The sequence below is a fragment of the Schistocerca piceifrons genome, chromosome 1, assembly GCF_021461385.2.
Source record: "Schistocerca piceifrons isolate TAMUIC-IGC-003096 chromosome 1, iqSchPice1.1, whole genome shotgun sequence".
Taxonomy (NCBI): domain Eukaryota; kingdom Metazoa; phylum Arthropoda; class Insecta; order Orthoptera; family Acrididae; genus Schistocerca; species Schistocerca piceifrons.
Genome location: NC_060138.1, coordinates 1,121,057,715 through 1,121,078,775, shown reverse-complemented (window position 1 = coordinate 1,121,078,775; position 21,061 = coordinate 1,121,057,715). Strand labels below are relative to the sequence as shown.

The 21,061-nt window shown below is 44.8% G+C and overlaps 1 protein-coding gene across 1 annotated transcript in view; it reads left to right on the top strand.

Annotated features, from left to right (window-relative positions):
* Positions 1 to 21,061, top strand: part of LOC124778185 (proteoglycan Cow) — a gene marked incomplete at its 5' end in the record, with an annotated part of 288,452 nt that overhangs the window by 207,038 nt on the left and 60,353 nt on the right. The window contains one exon of the mRNA XM_047253627.1: positions 17,687 to 17,809. Coding sequence (XP_047109583.1) covers positions 17,687 to 17,809 — 123 coding nt within the window. The remainder of the gene's footprint in view (positions 1 to 17,686; positions 17,810 to 21,061) is intronic.

Here is a 21,061-nt window from a genome sequence, read left to right as displayed (position 1 = left end):
TGGCCAACTCCTACACCACTGACGAAATTTTTAATAGAAACAAATGATGTTTTGTATTTATTCATACTATTAGTATTGTTATTTCAGCTTAAAAAAATTGACATGTTCCACATCCACGAGGATCTCCTCAGCACGAATCTATGGAACGTAAAACTAATCTAATCGGGGGGAAGCCGTGGGTTTTGCGACGACACGATAAAAGCATTCAACAAAACTTGTTACGTGAGCTTACAGTGGAAGACGTCAAGTCGTACATCAATTACTTAAGAATGATTGAGCATACATTTCTGACGTACATCAATTACTTAAGAATGATTGAGCATACATTTCTGTATGTGCTCAGTGAAGTGTATCCTCATATTACAAAGCACAATATTCACTTAAGAACTGCTACATCTTCAGAAGACAGGCTCACTGTAACACTCCTATTCCTTGCTACAGGAGAGGGTTATGTTAAGTTAGGTTAGGTCAGGTCTGGTCTCCAATCTTCTTAATCAATTTTTGTATTCAGGGTGCCTAACTTTGTAAAGCGCCTCATCAGCTTCATACCTCTCTATTAATTTTGTAGTTGTCGGCACACACCAATTGTATTTAGCGGCAATGTTTATAGAAACACTACAGACGACAGAACGCTGCAGCGATGCTAACGCTCCATGTGGTAGCATGTCACATTGCAGTGAACAGAAGACAAGCGATTTCTTTGATCAAATCTACAGTGAGGCCCTAGACTTGATCAAATATTGGACGACATCTACAAAGATCCTATTACACCAGCAAATATCTTTGACAAAGATATTTGATAAAGAAATTTGGTAGTGTAATACAGGCCAAAGTGCGCTGCAGAACAAAGGAAGGCCACAGGGACGGACGATATCTTCCACTGCGTGGAACAACTCGCTTCTGGTGCTTTTCACAGAAAATCCTAAGAAATTTTGGTCTTACGTTAAATTAGTAAATGAATCGAAACCTTTTGTCCACGCCGCGCGGGATTAGCCGAGCGGTCTCAGGCGCTGCAGTCATGGACTGTGCGGCTGGTCCTGGCGGAGGTTCGAGTCCTCCCTCAGGCATGGGTGTGTGTGTGTTTGTCCTTAGGATAATTTAGGTTAAGTAGTGTGTAAGCTTAGGGACTGATGACCGTAGCAGTTAAGTCCCATAAGATTTCACACACCTTTTGTCCAAACACTCTGTGAGCATAACGGCGTTGAAACAGAGGGTGGTATGGAAAAGGCCGAAATACTCAAAGCCGTTTTACAAAACTGTTTCATAGAGGGCGATAGCACTGTACTTCCTCCTTTAAACAGCCACACGAAGACAACATGACATATATCGAAATAAACAACCGTCGGATAGAAAAGCAAATGAAATAGCTCGACAGAGGAAAGGCCACTGCACCTGTCGAGATGCCAGTACGACTCTTGACGGAGTATGCGAAATAACTTGCTCCTATTCTCGCCGGTGCGAGTGTGTACTGAGACAGAGGAGTAGTTCCGTCGCGTGCAGAACGTTGCTGCTGACCAACACGCAGTGCGCCCTTGCAAAGCACCGCCATTCCAGACATAAGGACAAACCCACGTGGATAAGACTGATTCTGCAACACCTGTCAAGCAAAAGGGACCTGAAGCGACAGTCTGAAAGCTCAAAAGTATCAGAAGAGTTCGCGCAGCTCTCCAGCAAAGCCCACAGCGGTATGTCCGTCGACATTCCAGAACTTTACAAATCCTTTGCACGTCTTTGCGGAGGATTATGAGAAAAGGATTTTTAAAGTTTCATCCTTATGAGCTGCAAGTGGCTCAACTGTAAAGTGAGTAGCTTCTGCACGACATTACTGGGCGGAACTTATAACACTATCGTCTGCTACTGCTGTACCATAACCTTAAAGTTGGAGGCAGGTTGTGAAATAAAACTATTTTGTTAAAGCAGTTATGGTATAGCGCAACAGAGCAGTGTTACCCTCTGAGAGGAATTTTGTTACGTTGACCGTGTTGTACCTAACGGAGGTGGCTTATCGGAAGTGAAAGTCAGAATTGCGTAAATTTTTAAACGGTAACAAACTATAATTTACCTATCTATACTGTTCAACGGATAAAGAAAACGGTCGTCAGCCTAATTAGGCAAGAGAATGATTAACATTCTTGTTCAAGAAAATAGTTTTTAGTAACTTTAACGGATAAACACAACCTATTCTTTGTCACACGCGAGTACAATGAACTTTGGCACATACATATGTTTACGGTAAGATTGAAGCTAACAGCTAGAGCAGCACAAACCATTTGCAAAAATATAACAGATACCGAAACACACTATTACTTTCAGGGCTTGTTCAAACTGAATTTTCTCCATAACATTACTATTAAATCCACTGCAGAATCATAAATTGGGCATAGGTTAAGTATTATTTTTCAAACACTTTCCTAATTGACATAGAATGATAAATGTTGTTCACTGCAAAATTATGAACTAGTCACAGCTTAAGTCTCTCTCAGTTAAATACTTTACTATTTAAAATGAAATTTAATTGGAATTCACTAACAGGTTACTTCTCACTGTCTTTTCAATAAAGAAATTATTGTTTTCATAAATAGTGGTAAAGGATAACCCGTGGATCTTATTACACTATTAATATGCACTTTCAATACCCGAAAGAAATAAGTGCTTAGCAAGCAAATATAACATTCCACAACTGCAATTCACGACTTTTGCTGCAGTGACACACAATGTTGACAAATTTACAAGAAACTGACTCACCTTTTAAAATTTACTACAGACAGCAATGAGATCATTTACCAAGCAAAACTTTATAAGCCTCAGTCTTAAGAACTTTTAATTTTGAACTTGGCAACAATATATTAATAAGCAGTTTTAATAGGAAAATTATTTTCAGCAAACATCATTTCACTCTCTTGCCACATTAACTTTAACTTTCTTTTTACTATGTTGAAGAGGCATTAATTAGCAAAACACTGGGCTTTAATGTTCTTTCAGTAAGGACACTCGGTAATCACTTTAGTTCAAACGGAGAGGAACCTGAGAGGTGTTATGATAAGGGAAAAAAATCAAGGTAGGTACATGAATTCAATTATAAGTTACCTTATATTTGAGCATACTAACACATCCAATAAGCTGATCCTTCACTGTACATTATTATAGTATTCCGTTACAGTGATTGCGCAATGTGGTGGCAACTGCGTGTTGGTAGGTGGATTTGCAGGCAGAATTGCTGGACTCTTGTCATTTCTTGGTGGCGATGGTAGACATCAATTCCAGAATAGCTCCAGTTCTTTATCCATCCATCCGAGGTATTGGAAAGTTGCAGAAAAAGCCTCTCTCGGAACCGGCACAATATACAACTTTTACATGGCAGTGCACAGTTTGGTAGCTCGTCCCCGACTGACTCTTGGTTCCACCTTTTCTACCTAGGCTAACCACAATTTGCGCGCACTACACAGTTCCGTTCCCGAAGGGAACCACTACACCTTTTACATACAAACTAACTAAGAACCCTAAGTGAGGATCAGCAGTTTACGTAACAGCAACCAAATGCATTAAATAAAACAGAACATTTGCACATATTGACATTTCTACAAAAAAATATTCACACAGAAATTACAATTATATGCAGTAAGGTTTGTTCCCTCCAAATGGGACAAAGAATTTAAATGACAGATATACTACATTGCATAGAACCAAACCATGACATCAAAGTTTTAACAAAGAAAGGAGTATACAATTTTGTGTTATCGATCCAAACACATTTACAGAAGCTCAACGATGTAACATTAAATTAAACAAAAGCAAAATAAATCAGTAGAGCACTAGAGTTATGGTGTTACAAACTGATCAGGGTGACGGGTTTCTGACAAATATTGTGATAAAATAAAAGAAAAAAAATCACAAATGTGGTTTCGAGAATAGTTCTAAAAAATATGTTCATTAACGTTGACACTAACCATCATTTATACATGTCCTGTAAACTTGCTCTTCCACACCATTTTGATAAAAGAATCGTTCAAATAATCTATGAAACATGTAACTAACTAACTCTAACGACACCACTTTCATCTGAACGGGTTTGACAGTAAACAAAACTACCGATATAAATAAATTCGTGTGACTAGGGCCTACCGTTCGCCGGGTGCAAGTCTTTCTACTTGACGCCACTTCGGTGACTTGCGCGTCGATGGGGATGAAATAATGATGATTAGAAGAACACAACACCCAGTCCCTATGCAGAGAAAATCTCCGACCAAGCCGGGAATCGAACCCGGTCCCTCAGGATTGACAGTCTGTCGCGCTGACCACGCAGCTACCGGAGGCGGACAAACTGCCGTTTACCCTCGGACATAAACTCCCAGCTCATTCATGAAGAGGCCCGGCGTAGCCCAAAGGTCATCTTCACTGGACAGTACATTGTAATCGTTGGCTTTGACAGCAACGGCCGTCCAGTTTCGTAAATGCCGAGTGGTATCCAGCGATGAGTAACAATTTCCGCTTTGAACATTCGCAGGTACACTGCCGTCTAAACGCGATATGGTTTCAGCATGGTAAGGCTACATCCCATACGGTCCGTAATTCAGTGACTACACGGACGCGCCATTTTCCTACTTCGATTTTTCCCATGATTCGATGATATCGCGTGCCGGTGAGATCATATGATCTTCAAGCCCTCGATATTTTTTTTTTTTCTGTGAGGTCATGTCAAGAACAAAGTTTTTGCACGGCGGCTCCACAATATTGATGAGTTGAAAGCCGCAAACCGGGAAGAGAGAGACGCCATTCCTGAAGAAATGACGGAGAACGTCATCTACGTCTATGCCTAAGTGCCTGGCAGGGGGTTCATCGAATCACTTCCTAGCTATTTCCCTACCGTCCCACACTTAAACAGCGCGTAGGGAAACCGCTTAAATCTTTCCGAGCGAGCTCTGATTTCTCGTATTTTATTACGATATTCGTTTCTGCCTTCGTAGGTGGGCGTCAGCAAAATATTTTCGCATTCAGAGGAGAAAGCTGGAGATTGAAATATCGCGAAAAGATCTCGCCGCAACGAACACGCCTTTATTTGAATGAATACCACCATAACTCTCGTGTATGATATCCGTGACACTCCCTCCCCTACATCGCGATTATACAAACCAGCTGCCTTCGTCCAGCTTCCGTCAATCATAGCTGGTGAGGATACCACAAAGTGCAGCAGTATTCTAGCAGAGAACGAACAAGTTTAGCGCAGGCATCTTCAAACCGTTCTCCCAACAAGAGGCACTCTTTGGTTAGGCTTCTTTCCAACTTCATCTGTCTGATCATCACAATTTATGGGGGAAGACTAGGGTTAAAACATTTTTTCCTACTTTTTTTATTCGCTTAAAATGTTCCTTAGAGAATCTAGTTTTAAGATTGATTCATATAACGTTTACCATAAATGTTAAAATATGTTAGCCGGCCGGGGTAGCCGAGCGGTCCTAGGCGCTACAGTCTGGGACCGCGCGACCGCTACGGTCACAGGTTCGAATCCTGCCTCGGACATGGATGTGTGTGATGTCCTTAGGTTAGTTAGGTTTAAGTAGTTCTAAGTTCTAGGGGACTGATGACCTCCGATATTAAGTCCCATAGTGCTCAGAGCCACTTGAACCTTTTTTTTTTTTTTTTTTTTTTTTTGAAATATATTAAAACGGCAAATTACTGCAAGTAGGTCTGGCGCATCCCAGCACTAGAATGCAACCGCTCTATTACTACACTGAAGCACCTAAGAAACTGGTATAGGCATGTGTATTCAAGTACAGAGATATGTAAAAAGGCAGAATACGGCGCTGCGGTCGGCAACGCCTGTATAAGACAAAAAGTGTCTGGCGCAGTTGTTAGATCGGTTATTGCTGCAACAGTGGTAGGTTATCAAAATTTAAGTAAGTGTGAACGTGGTGCTCTATAGTCGGCGCACAAGCGATGGGACACAGCATCTACGAGGTAATGATAAAGTGGAGATTTTCCGTACGACCATTTCACGAGTGTACCGTGAATCTGAGGAAACCGGTAAAACATAAAAACTCCAACATCGCTGAGGCCGGAAGCAAATCCTGCGAGAACGGGACCAACGCCGATTGAAGAGAATCCTTAATGTGACAGAAGTGCAACGCTTCCGAAAATTGCTGCAGATTTCAGTGCTTGGTCATCAACAAATGTGAGCGTGCGAACCATCCGACGAAACATCATCGATATGGGCTGTCCGAGCCGAATGCCCACTCGTGCACCCTTGATGACTGCACGACACAAAGCTTTACGCCTCGCCTGGGCTCGTCAACACCGGCATTGGACTATTGATGACTGGAAACATGTTGCCTGGTCGGACGAGTCTCGTTTCATATTGTACCGAGCGGATGGACGTGTAAGAATCTGGATACGATTCCATGGACCCTGAATCATCAAGGGATTGTTCAAGCTGGTGGAAGCTCTGTAATGATATAAGGCGTCTGTAGTTGGAGTGGTATGGGGTCCCTGATACGTCTAGATACGACTCTGACAGGTGACACGTACGTAAGCATCCTGTCTGATCACCTGCATCCGTACGTGTCCATTGTGCATCCGACGGACTTAGGCAATTCCAGCTGGACAATGCAACACCTCACACATCCAGAATTGCTACAGAGTGGCTCCAGGAACACTCTTCTGAGTTTAAACATTTCCGCTGACCACTAAACTCCCCAGTCACGAACATTATTGACCACATCTGTGTTGCCTTGCAACGTGCTGTTCGGAAGACATCTCCACCTCCTCATACTCTTACGGATATATGGACAGCCCTGCAGAATTTACAGTGTCAGTTGCCTCCAGCACTACTTGAGACATTAGTCGGGTCCATGCCACGTCGTGTTGCAGCACGTCTGAGTGCTCACGGGGGCCCTACACGGTATTAGGGATGTGTACCAGATTCTTTGGTTCTTTAGTGTATAATAGGTAATGAAGGAATAGCGGTCCTGTTAGTTTCGGATAGTATCACATAGGCCATTAGTATCAATTAAATTACTATTTCCAACACGATTTGTCTTCGCAACATGATACGTTTGTGGTAAACAGTCTGAAAGCGCGTGCTTGTCTCGCGACAGCTTGTCATTTCGTTTGTTTTTTATGCGAAGTAAAACGTGAGTGCTTGAAAATGACAAACAGATGTATTTATACAGGTAGAAAAGGTTGGAAAAGAAATCCCAGTCGTGCAAAAAAACGCTTCGAATGGTAAGCGGAAGCTAGTTAATCGATGTGTTCTGACGTCGGCGTAGAAACAGACCAACTATACGGTGCCGATTAAAGATTAGTTCAGTTGAAATAGCAAAAAACGTAAGTCGAAATTATAAACTCTTGGTTTTTGTTTTCAAAACAACATTTTTCAAGGGTTCTTGAAATTACTGCAATCAGTCGCCTTTTATTTTGTTCTTCAGTTTTTTGTTATTGGCCGGCCGAAGTGGCCGTGCGGTTGTAGGCGCTGCAGTCTGGAACCGCGAGACCACTACGGTCGCAGGTTCGAATCCTGCCTCGGGCATGGATGTGTGTGATGTCCTTAGGTTAGTTAGGTTTAACTAGTTCTAAGTTCTAGGGGACTAATGACCTCAGATGTTAAGTCCCATAGTGCTCAGAGCCATTTGAACCATATAACTCATGAAATATACATGCAATTGCATTATACCATTTTGTAAATCGTGAGTCGGTGTTTATTCTAACGTAGAACGTACGATTTTTGAGATACATAGTAATTTAGTTTTTTGGTGCAAGTTTGTTTAAAACCTTTTTGTCGAAAAAAATGAATTTTATTTCAGAGTGCCGCCATTTTGTTAAAAAGTTTTTTTTTAAATACTCCTAAGTGCTGGGTAGACAATATCATTAGTTTCGAAGCACGAAATTTTCTCCTAGACTGAAAATTGTGGCGTTCAGTGCTCTCGCCATTCGCCCTCGCACTCTGTAAAGGCCTTTCGTCGATGTCGTGTAGTGTCTTCTGGGTGCAAGTTTTTTCACTTCAGAAATATATAATACAATCTTAAGGATCTACAATAAAGGTCTTAAGTCATTTTTGTAATTTCTTGTTTTTTTTTTTTTTTTTTTTTTTTTTTTTTTTTTTTTTTTTTTTTTTTTAAAATATCATGAACAGCGGTTCCAAACTGGAGAGTCACCCTGGTCTACCCCCTAAGTTGTTCATAATTGTTATACCTAGGTGTTTAGTTGAATTAGCATGGTTTAGATTTGTGTCATATATCTTCTAACCGAAACTTACCGGTTTCCTATTGGTACTCACATGGATGACGTGACACTTCCCATTGTTTCGGGCCGATTGCCGCTGTTCGCCCCATTACAGAGGTCTAAATCATCACGACCGCGAAAATCTTGAGCAATGCCTCGCCCATGATGGGAACGACTTGTGCGCTCTAATTTTTAAAAAATAAACTTGTGTTTGGCTTTTCAGTAGCGTTGTGCTCTAGCAAAGCCACAGTTCGGTAGTCCTGGTGCGCAACATAAATGACCGAGGAGGAGATTAGTGTTTAACGTCCCGTCGACAACGAGATCATTAGAGACGGAGCGCAAGCTCGGGTGAGGGAAGGATGGGGAAGGAAATCGGCCGTGCCCTTTCAAAGGAACCATCCCGACATTTGCCTGAAGCGATTTAGGGAAATCACGGAAAACCTAAATCAGGATGGCCGGAGACGGGATTGAACCGTCGTCCTCCCGAATGCGAGTCCAGTGTGCTAACCACTGCGCCACCTCGCTCGGTAAATGACCGAGGAAATAATAGGATTAGAGGTAGTATTGGTGGCATTGGTAGAGAAAGAAAGATAAATAAATGTGCAAAAGAGAAATTGGGATCCGAAGAATTCTTTGTTTTTTCTGTTTGTTTGGTTGTTCGTTTTGCACATAATTAGAACCACACATCATTCAGTATTATCCTTTGTGCATTTTATATCCCTATATTCTATAAGGTGCATTTTATTAGTAATCAAACTTAGTGATCCCGTAACTTCCGCGCTTTTATGTAACTAAACGAATTACTTTTGATACAAGTGCAGTTGACATGCATATATATATATATATATGCATGTCAACTGCACTTGGCAATCGTTATATATATATATATATATATATATATATATATATATATATAACGATTGCCATTTTTGTAATCAACAAAACGTTCTTCATCGTAACCAAAGGCAAGAGTTTCCTTTTATTATAGATAAACGCGAAAGTCGTTTATGAGTAACAGAAACATGTTTTATATAAGCTTGTCGAAGTTTTGAAGCGATGTTTGATATATTTTTCGCTTGTGGTTTCTTTTTATTTTGGCTTTTTGTAGGGGAAATTGCTTTTTTATAGCATTACATGCAAAATCTGTATTTTTTCCTTCATTTTTACCACAGCATTCCTCTGTTTCACGTTACAAATCAACCATTCTCGAATAAAACCTGAATTGAACATCGACGATTTCAATATTGCTTTAAATTCTGTTTATTTTTAAGTAACAGACAGGAGGCTACCTATCTAGGACAAAAACGTTCTGTAGGTTACCTGGCCCTTTATATATCCTCACTCAGTTTCTATACACTTAAGTGCTTCCAGTTTTTAGGGGCAAATGCTAAGATACTGGTCACATACGTAAAGAATGCGATCGTTATGAGCTTACGCCTGATAGGTATGCAACACACATAATATACAGGTAACGCAGATTAACTGAGCAAAGCTGCTAGATGAACTACTGTAGGCTACACTTGTTACATATACACTACTGGCCATTAAAATTGCCACACCAAGAAGAAATGCAGATGATAAGCGGGTATTCATTGGACAAATATATTATACTAGAACTGACATGTGATTACATTTTCACGCAATCTGCGTGCATAGATCCTGAGAAATCAGTACCCAGAACAACCACCTCTGGCCGTAATAACGGCTTTGATACGCCTGGGCATTAAGTGAAACAGAGTTGGATGGCGTGTACAGGTACTGCTGCCCATGCACCTTCAAGACGATACCACAGTTCATCAAGAGTAGTGACTGGCGTATTGTGACGAGCCAGTTGTTCGGCCACCATTGACCAGACGTTTTCAGTTGGTGCGAGATCTGGAGAATGTGCTGGCCAGGGCAGCAGTCGAACATTTTCTGTATCCACAAAGGCCCGTACAGGACCTGCAACATGCGGTCGTGCATTAACCTGCTGAAATGTACGGTTTCACAGGGATCGAATGAAGGGTAGAGCCACGGGTCGTAACACATCTGAAATGTAACGTCCACTGTTCAAAGTGCCGTCAATGCGAACAAAGGGTGACCGAGACGTGTAACCAATGGCACCCCATACCATCACGCCGGGTGATACCCCAGTATGGCGATGACGACTACACGCTTCCAATGTGCGTTCACCGCGATGTCGCCAAACACGGATGCGACCATCATGATGCTGTAAACAGAACCTGGATTCACCCAAAAAAATGACGTTTTGCCATTCGTGCACCCAGGTTCGTCGCTGAGTACACCATCGCAGGCGCTCCTGTCTGTGGTGCAGCGTCAAGGGTAACCGCAGCCACGGTCTCTGAGCTGATAGTCCATGCTGCTGCAAACGTCGTCGAACTGTTCGTGCAGATGGTTGTTGTCTTGCAAACGTCCCATCTGTTGACTCAGGGATCAAGACGTGACTGCACGATCCGTTACAGCCATGCGGATAAGATGTCTGTCATCTCGACTGCTAGTGGTACGAGGCCGTTGGGATCCAGCACGGCGTTCCGTATTACTCTCCTGAACTCACCGATTCCATATTCTGCTAACAGTCATTGGATCTCAACCAACGCGAGCAGCAATGTCGCGATACGATAAACCGCAATCGCGATAGGCTACAATCCGACCTTTGTGAAAGTTGGAAACGTGTTGGTACGCATTTCTCCTCCTTTGACGAGGCATCACCACAACGTTTCACCAGGCAACGTCGGTCAACTGCAGTTTTCTGTATGAGAAATCGGTTGGAAACTTTTCTCATGTCAGCACGTTGTAGGTGTCGCCACCGGCGCCAACCTTGTGTGAATGCTCTGAAAAGCTAATCATTTGCATATCACAGCATCTTCTTCCTGTCGGTTAAATTTCGCGTCTGTAGCACGTCATCTTCGTGGTGTAGTAATTTTAATGGCCAGTAGTGTAATAGTCTACAGTAATTTCACAACTCTACTTTTTAGCAATGGCAGTGTGTGCAGAAGAGTTATCTGTGTTATATTGGTGAAAAATACGATAAACCTCATAATGATCGGATGAAACTGTACTTGTTCCTGTGGGCCACCCTGTAAAACCTTCAGCTCTTGTACTTCTCCCCTTGTTTGTGACCAACTCATCCACCATTGATTCGCCAGCACTGGCTGATATTGGAGTGGGGGAGGGTGGGGGGTGGGGGAGAAACCTCGCGTCAGCAGTGTCACGGGAGCGCGTTTACCTGCTGGTGACGGCTGGTGGCCGGGGGGGGGGGGGGGGGGGGGGGGGAGTTCCGCCAGCGCATCGCAGCGGGGCCAGCAGTGTCCGGAGGAGGGCAGCAAATGGATGTTTCCGGGGCCGAGATGAATGGCCAACTGGAGACTCGTGCCCCGCGGGCATCCGTCATCTCGCCAGAGATTAACTGGCTGCTGCTCCTCCTCTTCCTCCTCTTCACGGGGCCCCCTATCACCGCGCCTGCGCTGCAACTCTTTCACTCGCGCGGACGCGGCTCGCTTTCAATACAGATGTCTATCTGCTCGAGGCGGCGGAAACTTTTAGCGGGCTGCTGCTGCTGCTGCCGTCCCGCTATCGATCTGCGACTCGCCTCGAGCGCTCGACCCGCGAGAGAAGATGTTCTGCCTGCGCTTCGGGTGGATGCTCCATTTATCGCGTCACATCCCGTAACAACACGGCTGCTTCTGTTGAAGGGAGAGGAGGGCGCCGTGGTGAAGGCGCCATTCGACGCTACTGCTAACAATTGGAGTACAGGGTACTGTCGGTCGGCTCATCCATTAGATTTACTCTACAGCAAGTTCCCGATTTTTCCGGGCCCCACGCTGTAGGGATAAATGACCAGGATAACTGAAAATAGGCGGAGACCTATTGTTGGTCTCGCGCTGCTATTTATAGACGAGTAGCTGCGTCCCACAGCGTTACCTATGGTTACACAGTGACTTATGAAGAATTGTTAATGCCGAAACTCACTATCCACGCGCATGCACCATCAGAATCTCTTGGAGATATTGAGGCGCGAACCACTTGCGGCCCAGCAAACCGTGTGACATTGGAAGAAGAGAAACAGAACAACACTAGACTTTGAGACGATGGGAGAAACTGACAGAATACATGCCTCTCACAAGTTACTCGTTTACATTAAAAAAAAACTGTTACGCGACGGAGTAGCGAATTTACAAAATGTGCGAGGAAAGGAAGTACTACGGTCGCAGGTTCGAATCCTGTCTCGGGCATGGATGTGTGTGATGTCCTTAGGTTAGTTAGGTTTAATTAGTTTTAGGTTCTAGGCGACTGATGACCTCAGAAGTTAAGTCGCATAGTACTCAGAGCCATTTGAACCATTTGAAAGGAAGTAAATAATTTCATGACTGTTTGCGACATGCCTAGCACGGAAAACACCGTAATTGTCTCGGTCTCTATGGAGAGCCGGAAAACTACTGTAAACAACGTTCCGAGACTTCTCGTTCTCTGCATATACTGTTTGCAGAGATTTGTGACCCTCGATACACGCGAACAGTCAACGTGTAGCTGTCATGCGAAAAATGTGGTGTGCCCAAATGAACAGCAGCCACTTTTAACGTTTGCCCTGGATTCTTATTTGTAGTGATCGAGAAGGCCACTTTCAAAGGAAGCTGCAAACGTTTGAACTGGAAAGGCAAGTTTGATGGGACGATAGAAATTCGTGGCATCAATAATTTCATTTGTCAAAGCAGAAACAAATCTTTACGCTAAACGTAATTCACCCATTCGCTAGTTAAATTTCGTGGATGACTGTTTAGTCACGATACCCATCCCACGGGAACAGTACTCACGTTGGCCACCTCACGGGAATAGTGATTTTTTTAAAAAATAAAAGACAGCCTGTGTGTTAATTCAGGGTATAAGTTATCTCCATTCCAGAGTTCATCTAAACCCGTTCAGCCGCTTTAGCGTGAAGGAATAACAAACATACTAACTCGACGGAGAAAGAAAAATAAGGAATTTCTAGTTCGCTGCAGCGCAGATTTTATAGTATTTGTGCGTGCAACAATGTCATCTGCCCTCACGTGTGTGCCTGTTCTACATCTACATCTACATGGATACTCTGCAAATCACATTCAAGGGCCTGGCAGAGGGTTCATTGAACCACCTTCACAATTCTCTATTATTCCAATCTCGTATAGCGCTCGGAATGAAAGAACACATATATCTTTCCATACGACCTCTGATTTCCCTTATATCATGGTGATCGTTTCTCCCCGTGTAGGTCGGTGTCAACAAAATATTTTCGCATTCGGAGGAGAAAATTGGTGACTGGAATTTCGTGAGAAGATTCCGTAGCAACGAAAAACGCCTTTCTTTTAATGATTTCCAGCCCAAATCCTGTATCATTTCTGTGACACTCTCTCCTATATTTCGCGATAATGTTACCAGCGGATACGCTTGCATATCACAATCAAATCCAGTCTCAACAAAAGCCTGCCACGTTCTACACGTAAAGGCGCGACGTCTGTCGTTCAGCGTTTAAGTGATACTGCCGTTGTGAGTCTTAGCGCGTCTCAGAAGCTGTAAGATAGGACAGCCGCTCAGCGGATAAAATGAAGCGGGATTGTATTGAAGTACGGATTAAACACTTTGAGGATTGTATAAGCAGTGCATTCAGTGTATTGAAAGATATTATGGAGGGCATATTAGCCACAAATTCGATACAGTTCAAAAGTAGAAGAGTAAATACTTGTAGTGACGTCGGGCGTCAGCCGAAACGGATGTCAGTTGATCAGCTGATCGTCCGTCGCATGTCAACAAGGTTCGCGCGCTGACCGCCAGGAGCGCTGTGAGACACTTTCTCCTTGCTGTAGTGCGCACTCCATGAATTTAATAATAAGCTTTGACTTCTTTAGTATTCCTATTACTGTTACTGTTTTCTCTCAATTAGTTACCAAAAAACTGTTAATATTCGTTGCACTGGAAATGTTTCACAATGTTTTTTCCCACTGTCGTCTGAGCTTAAAATAAACTTCTCGTCCAAATAAAATGTCGAACAGAATTATACGTCGCGCGTATCTCATTCTCGCTGCGGACAAGAACATGTTATCGAGATAGCAAGTATAACACACAGAACTTGCGGCAAGCTTTTTCTAAGGGTCAATATTGGTCCACATTTCGTGTTGTATTCTTTGAACCAATAAATATCTTGTACACCACGGTTATAAAAATAGCCTATGTGTTAACTCGGAGTATAATGTAATTCCTTTCCAGAGTTCTTCCAAATTAGTTCCACCGCTTCAGCGTGAAGGAGTAAAATACACCCCCCCCCCCCCCCCCCCACACACACACACACAAACTTTCGCATTTATAATTTGTATCCGATTGCCTGCTCGACCACAGTCTACGATAAACAGCGGCAAAACTGTGTAGGGAAGAAAAAAAAAAAGAAAAGAAAAAACATCCCTGTTCCCTGTTACAGCTGCCACGATGCCAGCTCTCCAAGTGACTGGAGTATAGTAACAGAAGTATGGCATTATGTCAACTAACAAATTGTTTTTAATGCTGTTACTTCCTTATGTCCCATTCACTAAAGGTGGTGGTGATTTTTACGACGGGAATAGGAAAATGTAATAAACTAATATTCCAACTCCTGGTAACGTCGACATGTTGTTGTTGTTGTTGTTGTTGTGGTCTTCAGTCCTGAGACTGGTTTGATGCAGTTCTCCATGCTACTCTATCCTGTGCAAGTTTTTTCATCTCCCAGTACCTACTGCAACCTACATCCTTCTGAATCTGCTTAGTGTATTCATCTCTTGGTCTCCCTCTACGATTTTTACCCTCCACGCTGCCCTCCAATACTAAATTGGTGATCCCTTGACATAATAAAAAGAAAATCTGAGTGCAACTTAATATACACGGTTGACAGTAATAGAGTCGTACCTGTATCGTGGAGAGCCCATAAAATGAGAAATGAACTGTGACGCGATGTATTTGAAGTTCAAAACCTCAAAATTGTGAGTACATGCGCGTACATTCCGTCGCTTTGCGGTGACGGTAGTTCCTTTCGCGAGTTTCTTTACGGACTTCAGACTCATTTTAATACATTCAAGACTAGGAACGATTTTTAAGTTCTTGGACGTTAGCCGCCATTTATACTGTTGAAAGACCTTTTCGCCTTGCCTTTGCCTTTGTGTCTTGCGTCTACCTATCATGTTTGTCTGTTCTGCTTCTCAGGTATCAAAATGTTCTACATCCCTTGCAGATTCTCTTTCCCGTCTCTAACACTTGGTCCTCCGGCACGTCCACATGTGACACTTTATTCTTATTTACACCGCGTTACAGTTAGCCCAAAATCCAACCCCTGCTCACTTTCGGCTACGACTGCTGCATCGTATTGCACTGATTTTCTGTCCCTGACAAACAACAACAGTCCTTTAATTCCCCCATTCCAGTTTCAACGAACAGATACACATTATGGTGACAACGAACTTGCCTTGCCTGACTTCCTATACAAATCTGCCAGTACAGACTGTTCTGGTCCTCTTCGAAGAAAAAGAGTGGCTTTCCGCCTCTCCGTCATCGAAACCACGCTGCCTAAAAACTGAAAAACATTTTATTTGACCCCATTTTACAAAAAGCCTTCCCGTAATTAAAGAACTACACGAAGCTCCGACATACGTAGCTCGGAACTTAAATAGTGGCAACGCTGCTGTGAAAACACTATCTACTATTGTCGCTGGTAGCACACGTTGTTGACATTTACCTCCGACCATTTGTGGACTCGCCCGTCCCACGTCACCGGCGTGCGCACAATCGAGGGAAACAGTCACTTATGAGCGAGCGGTCTAAAGTAACGGTGTCACTATGTTTTCGAAACAGGAACAACGGAGCTGGATCAAGATTGAATGTGCCAGAGGTCGTACAGCACAACAGTGGCATCAAGGTCTTAAAGAGGCGTGCGGGGAATCGGTATTGCCATACAGAACAGTGACACGTTGGGTAAAAGCCTTCAACGAAGGTCGGAAAACTGTGGCAGACATGCATCGGGCAGGTCGTCCTATCTGTGAAGAAGAAGTGCATTCTGTTGCCGCGTTAGTGGACAGTGATCGACGCCATACGATTCGTGAGCTCGCCCACGAATCGGGATTAGCGCATGTGACTGTGCTTCGCATCCTGAAGGAACGCATGGGCATGCGAAAAATTGCATCACGATCGGTTCCGCAGGACTTAACGGAAATGCAGAAATGGGTGCGTTACGACGCTGCTCAGAGGCACTTGGAGCGCTATGAGCGCGAAGGAGAGGTTCTTACGCCGTATTGTAACACTGGATGAGACATGGGCCACATCGTACGAGTCAAAATTGAAACGTCAATACAACGAATGGCGTCATTATGGGTCGCCGGGAAAGTCGAAAGTGCGCCAGAGCCACAGTATGATGAAAGTTATGGTGTTTCTCTTGTACGACTCTGATGGTGTTATCCTAACGCATTACGTTCCTCCTCGGCAGACCGTCAGTGCACAGTATTACTGTTCGTTTTTGGAGCATCACCTGCGACCAGATTTGCGAAAGGACCGGCGACACTTTCTGCGCAACCGACCCATCATTTTGCACGACAATGCGCGGGCTGTGGCTGCTCTGTTCGGTCTATAGAACTGGGACGTACTGTACCATCCACCATACTCCCAGGACCTGTGACTTTGATTTGATTCCGAAGATGAAGGAACCACTTCATGGCGTTCGCTTCAGAACTGTTCCAGAGATTCGACAGGCAGTAGACCGCTCCATTCGCACCATCAACAGAACAGGCTCTGCTAACGGTATACTACGCCTTCCACATCGCTGGTAACGGGTTCTACACAACGCTGGCGACTAGTTTGAAGGACAGTAACAGGTGCAAACATGCAACTCTTTCGTATCGGTTGTGAATAAATAGTTGCCACTACTTAAGTTCCAACCCTCATACTATTTGCATTTGTAGTAAACATTTGAATTTGCTTCTCAACTCCATATACGCAACACACAATCGTTTCGCAGTGTGTTTATACTAGCCAACCGCTTTGCAGTGCTGCATTAGCGAAGAAGCAGAAAAGCGGTGGGAGTTTCGTGACTCATTGCCTTAGGTTCGTAGTTCGACTCCCGACCCCTACTGCGCCCGTTGATGCTGTTTTGTTTTTCAGGGCCCTCGCTGATATTCTGCGAAACATTGTCCGAGCGTTTTTCAGCTCTCGCGGATGTAATAGCCGGCGAGATCTCAATCAATTGCGTGCCTGCCCACCGAAGCTTTGTTTAAATTGAAACATGTGTTCGTATTTGTTAAGTTTTCTGACTTCTTCATTGCGGTACACTTCGTAATGAGGTCAATTCCCCGGTAAGCAGTTCAGGTGGAGGTGTACGTTCTGAAATGATGCCCCACGGCGAGAGCGCGGTGGACTTTCTCAGGCACCGCTGTACAGCCGGTCCGTTACGACCTCGACGTTGACGGGCTGTGTGGTGGTCGTGTTGCAGGGACGTGGTGGTGTCGCGGACCCGCGCCCCGCCACCGGTCAGCTCCGAGGACTCCGAGGACGACGTCTTCTACGACAGCGACGACGAACCAGAGGACGACGAAGACGGCGCCGAGTCCATTGCGTGAGTACCGACCATCAAATGTTCAAATGTGTGTCGGTTCATAAGAGACCAAACTGCTGAGGACATCGGTCCCTAGTCTTACACACTACTTAAAATAACTTATGCTAAGAACAACACATACACCCATGCCCGAGGGAGGACTCGAACCTCCGGTGGGAGGGGTCGCGCAGTCCGTGACATGGCGCTTAAAACCGCGCGGGTACCGACCATCCCCAGTGCGACCTCTAGCTGTAACATGAAAAAAGAAACACCTCACGTAGCACTCGCTGCCGTGGCCTTCCACACAGTGGCCTCAGTCACTGGCATTTAGTTCAGTGGTCCAACGCACCTCTGAACGACTGTTGAGGAATCGGTCCCAAGTGATCAAGCCATTTGGTGTACGTGCTACAGACCGTCTCAAGGATCTGGATCTCTCCGGCATCAAAAGACAAAGCCAGGGATGGAATGCACTGCCGCCTTGGCATCTTCAGAGGCCCAAAGTGATTTAAAGCTTGACACAGTACAAGAAAACTTCTACTCCAGATTTTGGGTTGGGTTGGTTGGGTTGTTTGGGGAAGGAGACCAGACAGCGAGGTCATCAGTCTCATTGGATTAGGCAAAGAAGGGGAAGGAAGTCGGCCGTGCCCTTTTCAAGGGAATCATCCCGGCATTTGCCTGGAGTGATATAGGGAAATCACGGAAAACCTAAATCAGGATGGCCGGACGCGGGATTGAACCGTCGTCCTCCCGATTGCGAGTCCAGTGTCTAACCACTGCGCCACCTCGCTCGGTTCCAGATTTTGTTTTTACAACTTTGTTTTCGTCTATTTTAAGTAAGTTTTATTTATACAGATGGATGCTCTCGGTTGTTCAGCTGTTTTCCCTGACAGGGTTTTTAAAGAGCGTCTTCCAGAATAATTTACGAATTACGATGCGGAGTTATATGCCATTCTGATGGCACTGGTGAGGGTTCACAGACATCACCGCACAAAGTTTCTTTTCTGTTCCGACTCTCTTAGTACAGTGCAAGCACTTCACCAAATGTATCCGAAAGACCCGCTGATTCAGCTCATCCATGACTCCTTACAGCGGCTCCAACACCATGGCAAGGAGGTGATCTTTTGCTGGGTACCTGGCCGCATTGGGATACAGTGCAACGACATGGCCGACAAAGCCGCCAAGAAAGCATGTTGGGGTGGTGCTGTCCATAAATGACCCATACCGTTGCACGCCATCGTCTCATTTTCTGACAGACGCGTCATCCGTCATTGGGAGAGTGGATGGTTGCAGGCGACAAAAAACAAACTGCGGTCGCTCAAATTGATCACACAGGCACGGGGGACTTCATGTCAGCGTCACCGCTCGAAGGAGGTTTTGCTTACCAGACTGCGCATCAGGAATAGCCCTTTCACACATGGCTTCTTCCTCCGGCGGGAGGATTCGCCATACTGTGAAGTTTGTGGCGCGCCGCTTTCAGTTCAGCATATTGTGGCTACGTGTATCCTATATACTGATATTAGGGTAGTCCTCAATCTCGCTGGAGATGTGCCCACCATCCTTGCAGATACCGATACCAGTGAAATTTTGTGAACTGTCAGACCTCATCCCTTAACTGGTGGGGAAGGGCGGCGGACTTTAATACATTACAAACCGCTCCGCACGTGGAGACAGTGGCTGTGACTAAGCCATGTCCCTGCAATATCCTTTCTTTCAGGAGTGCTAGTTCTGCATGGTTCGCAGGAAAGTTTCTATAAAGTTTGGAAGGTAGGAGCCGAGGTACTGGGAGAAGTAAAGCTGTGAGGACGGGGCGTGAGTCGTGCTTGGGTAGCTCAGATGGTAGAGCACTTGCCCGCGAAAAGCAAAGGTCCCCAGTTCGAGTCTCGGTCCGGCACAGAGTTTTAATCTGCCAGCAAGTTTCAGGTGACAAATTTAAAAAAAAAAAATTCTTCTCACACATTGGTGTGTTTCAAAACGTGTCACACTGCAAGCACTAATTTTGACAGGGAGCACGAGACTGGCACACATTCTGACAAACGTCATCCACGAAATTTCAAAGATAGCAAGAGCTGACAGGTGCGAGAATTACCGCAGTCAGCTTAACAGATCAAGCATCTATGTTGCTAACAAGAATAACTTACCGATGAATACAAAAGAAAACCGTTGATCTGTTACATGACGATCATTCTGGGATTTAGGAAAGGTGAATGCGCCAGAGAGGCAGTTCTCACAATGCGGTTGATAATGGAAGAACTCAGTAGAAAAATCGTTCATAAGATTTGTCGACACTCTATCCTCCCTCGCCCCCCTCCCCCTCCACGCTTTGGTGATTTCCTCCTCTCTGTCTTTCTCCTCCTCCTTCCTTCTCTGTCCATTATGTCCTCATTCCCCCTCTCCCTGTCCGTCTCCTCCTCCCCCTTCCCCTCCCTCCCCCCCCCCCCTCTCTCTCTCTCTCTCTCTCTCTCTCTCTCTCTCTCTCTCTCTCCCCCTCTCCCTCTCCCCCTCCCTCCCTCACTCTCTCTCTCTCTCTCTCTCTCTCTCTCTCTCTCTCTCTCTCTCTCTCTCTCTCTGTCCCTCTGTTTCTCTCTCCCCCCATTTCTCTCTCTCTCTCTCTCTCCATTTCTTCCGCCCTCCATCTCTGTGCATCTCTTCCTTCCCCCTCCATGTCCTTTACCCCGCCTTCTCTGAACTCGAGCCTTTTTTATTGTTATTATGCACGAATCCTTGATCGGCAACTCATGTCACTTAACATGAGAGGATATATCGGTGGGCATGAGGGAGACCTCTCCAACTGCTGTACCTGTGAGGATAATAGCTTGAATTGCGTAGCTCGCAATGTTGCTAGGTCCATCACGTATTCCCCCTGTTACCATACAGTGTACGCCCAGCATTGTCGAACATGATCGTTTTGGGTGGTCCAGGTGTTACAATGTGGAGAGTCATAATGTTTCACGCACGTATTGGCGTCCCAATATTTTAACGCGGTACTCTTACCTGGAAAATTCATTGTCACACTGTACTCCTTCATGAGGGACTTTCCAAGGCTGCATTCGGCCCCGACTTCATTTTTATGGACGGCAATGAGCAATCTCATCGAACAGCGCTGCTGGAGGAGCTCTTTGAACGAGAGACTGGCCTGCCCATTCCCCGAGCACGTGTGATAGGCCTTGGGGAGTCGTATTCCAGCACATTCACTGTCACCAGCGACCATCCAGGAGCTGCCAGCCGCACTGGTGGAGGAATGGAACGCCATACCACAGGAACTGCTTATTAACC